General features: G+C 36.4%; 1 protein-coding gene across 1 annotated transcript; it reads right to left on the bottom strand.

The window, feature by feature from the left end:
• Positions 1-10,568: 10,568 nt before the first annotated feature.
• Positions 10,569-11,551, bottom strand: LOC126935119 (olfactory receptor 6A2). Its single transcript, XM_050756327.1, is given in 2 exon segments — positions 10,569-11,284; positions 11,287-11,551. Coding segments are annotated over 2 exon segments (981 nt in total).
• Positions 11,552-11,869: the final 318 nt, after the last annotated feature.

Raw genomic sequence — 11,869 nt, 5'->3', positions numbered from 1 at the left:
GCTCACACCTGTAATCCCAGAACTTTGGAAGGTTAAGGCCAGCGGATCATGAAGTCAGGAGTTCGAGATCAGCCTGGCCAACATAGTGAAACCCCATCTCTACTAAAAATGCAAAAATTAATGGTGGTGCGTGTCTGTAGTCCCAGTTACTTGGAAGGCAGAGGGAGGAGAATCACTTGAACGGGAGGCGGAGGCTGTGGTGAGCTGAGATCCCATCAATGCACTCCAGCCTGGGCAACAGAATGATACTCTGTCTCAAAAAAACAAAACGATACAAAACAAAACAAAAACACCTTACTTTACAACTCACAGAACTAGAAAAACAAGAATAAACTAAGCCTAAAGTCAGTTGAAGAAGGAAAAGTAACAAAGAGCAGAAATATATTAAATAGTGATTAGAAAAACAAGAAAAAAGATAAATGAAACAGAGCTGTCTTTTTCAACAGCTAAAATTGACAAACTAGACTAGACTAATAGAAAACATTTAAATAAACAAATCATAAATGAAAGAGAAGATATGCAACTGATACCAGGAAACATTTAAAACATCGTAAGAGACTACTGTGAATAATTATGTACCAACAAAATTGATAACCTAGAAGGAAAGAGTATATTCCTAGAAACATGCAATGCAACATACCAAGACCAAATCATGAAGAAATAGAAAATCTGAACATATCAATACTGAATAAGATTAACTCAATAACCAAAACTATTCAAACAAAAATAGCCCAAGACCAGATGGCTTCAGGGAAAATTCTATCAAATGTTTAAATAACAGTTGAGCACCATCTTTCTCAATCTCTCCCCAAAAATTAATTTCGCAGGAAGGAAGACTTCCAGAATTGTATTACAAGGCCAGCATTACCCTGATACCAGTGTCAAACAAAGAAGTCAAGGACACACACACCCTCCCCCCCCACACCCCACAGGTCAATATCCATGATGAACATAGTTGCAAAAGTCCTCAACAAAATATTAGCAAACCAAATTCAACAGCACATTAAAAAAAATCATACACCATAACCAAGTGTGACTTATCCCTAGAATGCATGGATGATTCAACAATGCAAATTAATAAGTATATTATATTAATAAAAATAAAGTCTAAAAATGATATGATAATTTTGATAGATGCATAAAAACATTTGAGAAAAGTTCAACATCCTTTCCAATAAAAACTCTCAATAAACCGAGTAGAGAAAGAATGTACTCAACATAATAAAGGCTACAGATGAAGAGCCACAGCGAATACTTTTTAAGGGTGAAAAGTTGAAAGCTTTTTCTCTAAGATTAGGTAAAAGAAAAGGGTACCCAGTCTTACCACCTATTTTAAACATAATACCAGAAGTTCTAGATAGAACAATTAGTCAACAAAAAATAAAAATAAAAAGCATTCTAATTGGAAAAAAAGAAGTAAAATTTATTTGTTGGCAGATAGCATGTTTTTTTTTTGTTCAAAAAACTTGAAATACTTCACTATAAAAAAGCAACTGGAAGAACTGATAAACAAATTCAGTAAACTGCATGATAAAAATTAGCATATAAAAATGAGTTGTTTTTCATTGCTACCATTATACTGAATGGGAAAAAGCTGGAAGCATGCCCTTTGAAAACTGGAACAAGACAAGGATGCCTTCTCTCACCTCTCCTATTTAACATAGTATTGGAAGTCCTAGCTAGAGTAATTAGACAAGAGCAAGAAATAAAAGGCATCCAAATATGAAGAGAGGAAGTCAAATTATCTCTGTTTGCAGACAACATGATCCTATATCTAGAAAATCCCATAGTGTTGGCCCAAAAGCTCCTTTAACTGATAAACAACTTCAGCAAACTTTCAGGAAGAAAAATCGATGTACAAAAATCACTAGCATTTCTATACACCACCAACAGCCAAGCAGAGAACCAATCAGAAAAGCAATTCCATTCACTATTACCACAAAAAGAATAAAATATCTAGGAATACAGCTAACCAGGAAGGTGAAAGGTCTCTACAATGAGAATTACAAAACACTGCCCAAAGAAATCAGAGATGGCACAAACAGAAAAATATCCCATGCTAATGGATAGGAAGAATCAATATCATTAAAATGGTCATACTTCCCAAAGCAATTTACAGGCTCAGTGCTATTCCTATCTAATTATCAATGGCATTTGTCACAGAACTAGAAAAAAAACTATTTTAAAATTCATATAGAACTTAAAAAGAGCTGGAATAGTCAAGGCAATCCTAAGCAGAAAGAACAAAGCTGGAAGCATCATTTTACCTGACTTCAAACTATACCACAGGGCTACAATAAGCAAAACAGTATGGTACTGGTACAAAAACAGGCACATAGACCAATAGAATAGAATAGGGAGCCCAGAAATAAGACCACACACTTAGGACCATCTAATCTTTGACAAAGCTGACAAAAACTAGCAATGGGAAAAAGACTCCCTATTCAATAAATGCTGCTGAGATAATTGGCTAGCCATATGCAGAAGATTGAAGCTGAAACTCTTCCTTACACCATATACACAAATCAACTCAACATGGATTAAAGACTTAAAGGTAAAACCCCAAACTATAAAAACTGTGGAAGATTACCTAGGCAATGCAATTCTGTACTAAAGAACAGGCAAAGATTTCATCACAAAGGCAACAAAAGCAATTGCAAGTAAGCAAAATTTGACAAGTGGGATCTAATTAAACTAAAGAGCTTCTGTAGAGCAAAGGAAACTATTAACAGAGTAAATAAACAATCTACAGAATAGGAGAAAGTATTCGCAAACTATGCATCTGACAAAGGTCTAATATCCAGCACCTACAAGAAACTTAAACAAATTTACAAGAAAAAAACAAAAAATAACCCATTACAATGTGGGTAAAATGTGGGCAAAGGACATGAACAGACATTTTTCAAAAGCAGACGTATATGTGGCCAATAAGCATATGAAAAAAGCTCAATATCACTGATCATTAGAGAAATGCAAACCAAAATCTCAGTGAGATACCATCTCACACGAGTCAGAATGGCTATTATTAAAAGTCAAAAAATAACAGACACTGGAGAGGTTGCAGAGAAGAGTGCATTCATACACTGCTAGTGGAAATGTAAATTAGTTCAACCATTGTGGGAAGCAGTATGGCAATTCCTCAAAGAGCTAAAAGCAGAATTTGCATTTGACCCAGCAATGCCATTACTGAGTACATACCCAGAGCAATGCAAATCATTCTACCGTAAAGACATATGTACACGAATGTTCATTGCAGCACTATTCACAATAGCAAAAGCATGGAATCAACCTAAATGTCCATCAATGACAGACTGGATAAACAAAGTGTCATACATACACACCATAGAATACTATGTAGTAATAAAAAAGAATGAGATCATGTCTTATGCAGGAACATGGATGGAGCTAGAGACCATTATCCTTAGCAAACTAATGCAGGAATGGAAAACCAAATACCACACACTCTCACTTATAAGTGGGAACTAAATGATGAGAACTTATGAACACTAAAAAGGAAACAGCAGACACTGGGGTCTACTTGAAGGAAGAGGGTGGGAGGAGGGAGAGGAGTAGAAAAGATAACTATTAGGTACTAGGTTTAATGCCTGGGTGATGAAATAATCTGTACAACAAATCCTGTGACACAAGTTTACCTATGTAACAAATCTCCACATGTACCCCAGAACCTAAAATAAAAGTTAAGAAAATTTTATATTAACAGTAAACCATCAGAAAAATAAATTAAGAAAATAATTTCAAGTATACAATTGAATTATTATTAATTAAGGTGACCCTATGTACTATTATATATTAGATCCTTTTCATTCTTTCTTATATACATGTACGATGGATCCCAAAAAGTTTAAAATGAAAAATTATAAAAAAAGAAAATAATTCCATTTAAAATAGAGTCAAAATTGAATAAAATACTTTGGAATAAATTTAACCAAGGAAGTGAAAGATCCATACACTGAAAACTATAAAACAGTCATGAAAGAAATCAAAGAAGACACAAAAAATGAAAAAAATATCCTGTGTTCATGGATTGGAAGAATTAATACTGTTCAAGTGTTCATACTCTCCAAAGCAATCTACAGATTCAATGCAATTTCTATCAAAATTCCAGAGCAATTTTTTACAAAATAAGAAACCTAAAATTTGTTGGTACCACAAGAGATACACATAATTAAACCAATTTTGAGGAAGAACAAAGCTGGAGAAATCACACTGCCTGATTTCAAACTATATTACAAAGCACTACGGAAATATTGTGGAATTAACATAAGAACAGACACATAGACGAATGGAACAGAATAAACAGCCCAGAAATAAACCTGTGCATAAACCATCAACTCTTTTTTCACAAAGGTGCTAAGAATACCCAACGAGAAATGGATAACCTCTTCAAAGAATTATTTTGGGAAAATTTAATTTCCACATGAAGAGGATAAAATTGGACCCTTATCTTACACCATACACAAAAGAATCTAATTAAAATGAATCAAGACTTAAAGGTAAGGCCTGACACTGTAAAACTCCCAGAAGAAAACAGAGGAAAAGCTCATGACATTGATTTTGGCAGTGATTTTTGAATTTGATTCAAAAGTCTAGGCAACAAATGCAAAAAACTGGTAGTACGTCAAACTATAAGTTTCTTCATGACAAAGGAAACAATCAACAAAATGAAAAGGAAAACTACAGAATGGGAGACAACATTTAGAAGCAACATATATTTTTTCTTTGAGGAAGAGGGTCTGGCTCTCTCACTCAGGCTTGAGTGCAGTGGTGAGATCACAGCTCACTGCAGCCTTGACCTCCTGGCCTCAAGCCATCCTCCTGCCTGAGCCCCTCAAGTAACTGGGACTACAGGCACCAGCACCACACCGAGCTAATTTTTGTAGTTTTTTGTAGAAATGGGGTTTCATCATTGGCCAGGCTGGACTCAAACTTCTGAGCTCAGGCAATCTGCTCGCCTTGGCCTCCCAAAGTGCTGGAATAACAGGTGTGAGCCACTGCACCCAGCCACAAATAGGGTGAACTGACAGGCCCTTCTGTACATTATGTCATCCACAGACTAGTGATCTCTCTCTCTGCTACTAATTCTGCCTCAAGTATCTTATAAAAGGATTAGTATCCAAAATACATTAGCAACAAAAATAACTCAATAGCATAAAAACAAATAACCTGATTTAAAAATAGACAGAGCATTTGAATAGACATTCCTATAAAGAAGACACAGAAATGGCCAAGAAGTATATGAAAAGATGGTCAGCATTGCTAATAAACAGGGAAGGGCAAATGAAAAGTATGGTGAGATATCACCTCATGCCCTTTAGTATTATTAAAAAAAAAATCAAAGCAAAACAATTGTTGGTAAGTATGGGGAGAAAATGGAACCCCCGTACATAATTCGTGGGAATGTAAAATGGTACAGCCATTATGGAAAACAGTATGGAGGTCTGAACATTCAAACCATTACTACTGTATGATCAAAGATTCCCACTTCTGACTATATATCCAAAAGTAATTAAATCATATTTGTTGCAGCATTGTTCATAATAGCCAAAATATTGGAAACAACTTAAGGGTTGTTTAATAGCAGATGAATGGATAAAGAAAATGTCTATAAAATAGAATATTATTTATCCTTAAAAGGGAAGGACATTCTGTCATTTTCAACGACATAGATCAACCTGGAGGACATTATGCTATGTGGAATAAGCCAGACACGGAAATGCTGCCTAATTTTGCTTAAATTGGAAGCTAGAAAGAGTCTAACTCAGTAATAGAACGTAGAATGGTGTTTGCCAAGAGTTTGGGGTGGCTGTGGGAGAAAATGGAAAATATTTGTCAACAGATACAAATTTTCATTTTTAAGATGAATAATTTCTGAGGTTCCAATGTAATAGCATGGTGACTACAGTTAATACAAATGTATACTTGAAATTTGCTACTGAAGTAGATGTCACATATTCTCACAAAATACACACACAGAAGCTAAGTATGCAAGGTGATCGTTATTTTGATATGTTAATTAGCTTGCATGTAGTCATCATTTCACAGGGTACACGTATACCAAATCATTACATTGTATACCTTAAATACATCCTAATTGTATTTGTGAACTATATCTCTAAAAAGTTGGAAAAAAGAGAACTATGGGCAAATTATACATAATAATAAACATAAAAAAATTCTTTGAAAACAGTTCTAATACTGCTGGAATATGAACTACAGCCAGTATTTGAGTAGTAGAAATTAGATAAGAGGGCTTTCGGTGTTAAACTAGAACGGGAAGAAACATAGAGTAATGACAGCAAACAGTGAAGCTATAGGATAATAATTCCTCTTCAGTGACAAGAGGCCCCACCACTGCTTTGGACTCCAGGAAGCACTCAGACATTAACAGTTGTAAAGTGTGCCCGGCATGCTAAGAAGAGGGTGAACTGACAGACCCTTCTGTCCATCAAATCATCCACAGCCTGTTTATCTGTGTCTCTGCTAGTAATTGTGCCTCAAGTATCCATAAAATCTAGGGTCAACTGCTAGAAATTTTGCAAGAACAAAGGCCCAGGAGATGCACTTGCATCTTGGTGAGTAGCCAAAGTTAGCTACAGGGAGCTGAAGCAAGAGACTAAAAAAATGAGAAGTCTTAGAAAACTTTCTCCAGTCCTTGAGGATCTGAAGGCCTATATGTGACTGATATTTGGAGAAGAATGGACCTAGTTCTTTCCCCACTCCAACCAACCAAAATCTTTGTTGAAAGGCATATTGTGTATTGTCATTAATTCTGGGAAGGCCAGGACCATTGGTCTTCATGAAGTGTGACTATGAAACATGAAAATCAGACAAGGCAATCTTGCTCTGAGGAGTGCTTCTAAGAGAAAATGAAGACACCTGCCCTATAGGGTGTCTTCTCTATGGAAGACATGGCGCTGTCTAGTCATTCTTGTTGGCACCAAATGGTGATATTCTAAAGAGCTGGTATAATATATTAGAGTTGCTAAATATATAAAGCAGTAGCTGTGTGTCAATTATGCTTTATTTCATCTCTCTCTTATCCATTAGCTATATTAAAACAGCAAGGCATGAATGTCATGATAATAAAAAATCCAGGTAAAAATTCAAAAATCAAGTGGTGGCTGTACATATTGTAATTATAAAGGAAAGGACAGTGTATCTTTATTTTATGAAAGCCAGTGAAATAAATCAAACTTCTACAAAATTATTTGGTATAAAAAACTAATAATGTGTTTCTTTTTGAAATAAACTTTTAAATTTTAGAATAAATTTGGCTTACAGAAAAATTATAAACATGCTAAAGAGAGTTTCTCACACACCTATTTCTCAGTTTGTTTCCCTTAATGTATTCATCCTTCATTAGCATATACACTTGTCAAAACTAAGAAATTAAAATTGATACATCACTATTAACTATTCAGATTTTGCCATTTTATTCAGATTTTATTATCTTTTCCATTAGTATTACTTTATGTTCCAAGATCCAATTCAATATACCATACTCCATGAAGGTATCTTGTCTCTTTAATCTCCTTTGATCTGATATTTCTCAGTCTTGTTCATAACTGTAAGCATTTTTAATGAAGGGAAATAGGATTTACAGAGGTGCAGAACAATTGTTATTTTAAAAATGCTCTTTATCAAGAAAAATGTTTGTTTCCTCATCCTGGTCAATGTGATGTGTTAACAAATAGTGAAATATATTGGCTTATTAATCGCAAGTAAAATTTGTTCATCACAATCTAAAATTCACCAATACAAGGTTTGTAGTGGACAAGAAATTAAAATAAGAACCAAAAGGAAAGGTAGGAACATACTGTGAAGAAACTTAAAGGCAGACTGAGAAACTTGGAGTTCACTCCACATTGGAAACCACTAGATATCTGAGGCACAGAAGTCATTTATATTAATCCTCTTTGCCCGTAGATATTAGTTGCCTCTGGCCACTCTGAATAGCATTCCTATCTGAATAACCCGGGTGGATCCAGTACTCCCACCTCTTGTACTGATGCAAGAGATTAGAAGCTTCTCCAGATATTGTACTAGCAAAGGGAAATTACAAAAGACTTGTATTATGTAAGCAATACTTTGAAAGATTGGCAGATTACAAACATGGTCTAAAAGAAACAGGATCAAATGAACCAAAGATAAAATAAAGTTCTATATCTAGGTTTATGGGAAAATCAGTTACATAAATGGAGGATGGGGAATCCTTAATCTGATAATCAATAATACTTCATTTGAAAAATCTTAGGAGGTTTTGTGATCTAAATTTCAATATGAGCCCTGAAGGTCATATGCTTATTACAAATTCAGTCCAAGTCTAGGGAGGTGCCAATCTCACCATGGTACACAGGATTCAAACTCATTCATGGTTTATTGAAAGAAGAATATGTGCAGAACACTGGCTAAACCCTATTTCATACATTAAATCAGAATTAGAGGTGTTTTAAAGCATTTTATACTAAAAATCTTGGAAAATAAAGAAAAGCACAATGAAGAAATTCAACATCATGTTTTTACTTCCTATTAACTGGAGTTAACCTATAAAGGAAGTTTATATAAGAGCTGTAATAGCAATGCCTAGAGGAGAACTCTCCTCTCCCTGTTTGGAATCCCATTTTGGACACTTATTCTACAGGGACACTGGATAGCTGAGTTTTGATGAACTTTATATCCAGTCATTTTAAAAATTAATATAACAAGATACTTATATTGTTTAGGCATGAATAAATATGCATATTATATTACAACTTTTAACAAGTATGGACTAGCAAATAATGCATGATATCCTTGGTAGTATCCTTTTGTAAATTTTAAGTAATAGAAAACAATAAAGTTAGATTCCACATCTTGAGCAACAGTTGGATCCCACATCTGGAGATAGAATCTTCATTGTCTTCAGAGTTCTGGTTGTTCGGTGACAGTGGGGAGTTAAATTTCTGAAAATCATACTGAAATACCCTCTAACCATCTCTCTTTTCAGATGAATAAAGTTACACATAGTATTCACTAAGAAAAAATCATTTAAATAAATATTTTGATAGAAATGCTTTGCCACAGAATGCAATTTACAGGAGAAAGCAGTCCAGCATAGCTACAGTCAACATTTTAGTCAAATTACTTCTAGTGGTGTTTAAACAAGCAAATATGGCTAATGCTTTTGATACTGTTATATAACATATTTTTAAAAATTATGTTAGGAGGCCAGGTGCGGTGGCTCACACCTGTAATCCCAGCACTTTGGGGGGCCGAGGTGGGTGGATCACGAGGTCAGGAGATTGAGACCATCCTGGCTAACATGGTGAAACCCCATCTCTACTAAAAACACAAAATATTAGCTGGGTGTAGTGGCAGGTGCCTGTAGGCCCAGCTACTCGGGAGGCTGAGGCAGGAGAATGGTGTGAACCCAGTAGGCAGAGCTTGCAGTGAGCCAAGATTGTGCCACTGGACCTCAGCCTGGGTGACAGAGTGAGAGTCCGTCTCAAAAAAAAAAAAAAAAAAAAAAAAAAATTATGCTAGGAACATTTTTTCTTTCATCATCTCTATTTAGATCACTTTATTTCAATTTCTGCATAGTTTTCCAAGTAACATATGACCTACAATTTGTTTAACTAGTGCCCTGTTTGTGAAAGTTAAGTATATTTCTCTTTTTCTGTATTTATAAGTAAAAGTGTCTATCTGCACAAATCTTTCCGAATTAGAATGGTTGCAACACTTTTAGGATTTGTAATACATGTTTTCAAAATATTTTTCTGGCAAGGCTGAGCCAATTTGTATCTCTCTGCACACTAGTAAAGTATGAGGGGTTTAGTTCCCGCACCTACCAGCCCCACAAATAGGCATGACACACATGCCTTGCCTACATGGTTCCAAACTACATTCGTTCATTATATGTATTCATAGCCATCATACCCTAGATACTGTTCCTGCTCATGGTAATAAAAGGATGTAAAAGAAAATCTGATCCTGTTTCCATGGTGCGTATAGTCTAATTAGGGAAACAAGAGTATTGAAGAAACAACAGCTCTCAGTCATTAGTTCAATGTGGACACTGGCCACAGTAAATTAGAAAATAAATCTAGAAACCCCTATGGTTCATCAGATGATATGTTTCAAACACAAAAGTTCCTAGTTTCTCATCTCTTTGTCTGTAACACACACTAGAATGATCACCTCCTGGGCCTCTGCTACCTAATAGGCTACAGTAAGTGACCTGTGACTGGAAGAGGTATTATCAAGAAGTTTTATGTTGCTTTTCCATAATGAAGCCCATGATTCCTTAAATGGAACCATGCCTATGCAAATTACAATGGGGCAGACAATAGTGGACCCAGCTCTATCCTGTATTTTATGGCGCTGTCCTGTAGAAATCCAGTTTCTAGTTTGCAACCTATCCTTCTTTCTCCTTTTGGACTAGTTACAAGCAAGTATTCCTAGTCTTTGAAATTCTGGCCCCTAATGTAGACCCTAAGAACTCCACTGGACTTCATAGAATATATCGATGCCAAGTTTAGTAATATTTTACTAGACTTTGCACATCCCATCTACACATTTCTGATAGCTTTCTTGGGGTGAGGATCCTGGCACTGGTACAGGTGCAGAGTACAGCATAGGACTCTCTTGACCTCTTGATTGTGCAAACAGTAAATGATGGGGTTGAGCAGTGGTATGATGACTGCATAGAGTACAGAGACTAGCTTGTTGATGTCAAAAGCTGAGAGTGCCTTTGGCCGGGCATAGAGGAAGATACCAGCTGCATAGAAGATTATCACAACAGTGAGATGAGAGACACAGCTGGAAAAGGCCTTAGAGCGTCCAGCAGCTGAAGGAATGTGCATCACAGCACCAGTAATGGCCATGTAGGAGGCCCCAGTGACAGAGAGTGGCCCTAGAAGAATAAAAATGGCCAGAATGAAATCTGTAAGCTCTGCTGTAGACATGTCAGTGCATGAGAGGTTGAGCAATGGAGACACATCGCAAAAAAAGTGGTTGATGATGTTGGGGCCACAGTAAGACAGGTGAGAAATAAGAAAAACTTTGACCATGGAGATGCCAAAACCTCCAGCCCAAGATCCAGCGGCCATCTGCACACACAACTGGCCACTGACAATGACTGGGTAGTGGAGAGGATGGCAGATGGCCACATAGCGATCATAGGCCATAACAGCGAGAAGGACACACTCAGTGCAGCCCAAGCCAAGGAAAAAGTAGAGCTATGTCATGCATCCCTCAAAGGAGATTAGCCGTCCATGATCCTGTTGGACCTAACAAAGCCAGCAAGCATCTCGGGAATAGTGACAGTGACGTACCAGATCTCCAGAAAGGACATATTAGCTAGAAAGAAGTACGTGAGTTTGTGGAGGGTGGAATGGTTCCTAACTGCCATAATGACGAGTGTGTTCTCAGTCAGCACCAACACATAGGCCAGGAGCAAAAGGGCAAACAATAGTACCTGTAGTGGCACAGGAGCAGGGAAGCCCAGCAACACAAACTCACTCACTCTCCCACTATGGTTCCTCCACTCCATGTCATTGGTCTTTCTTACTGCTCTTCAGGACATGACAATAGAGTCTTCAGTAGGCCGCAACAAGAACCCAGTCTCTCTTAGTGGGTTTATACTGGTAGAATGCTATGTATGGAGTTCATGTAATTAATCACAGAACTGAGGCCACTGCTCTCTTTTTAAATCTGGAAATGAGCTAAGACAAACATGTAGAAATAAATGGTTTTGTATTGGGGACAAGATAGGAATCTGTTCTGATCTTTGGAGAAGCATGCATTGACAAGCATAAGGTAAAAATGACACCAGTTTGTCCCCAAAGAACACAGATAAAAACCAAAAGTG

This window comes from Macaca thibetana, chromosome 14 (assembly GCF_024542745.1).
Source record: "Macaca thibetana thibetana isolate TM-01 chromosome 14, ASM2454274v1, whole genome shotgun sequence".
NCBI classification, from domain to species: Eukaryota; Metazoa; Chordata; class Mammalia; order Primates; family Cercopithecidae; genus Macaca; species Macaca thibetana.
The sequence above is the reverse complement of the archived record's forward strand: the minus strand, read 5'-3'. Positions and strand labels throughout refer to the sequence as shown.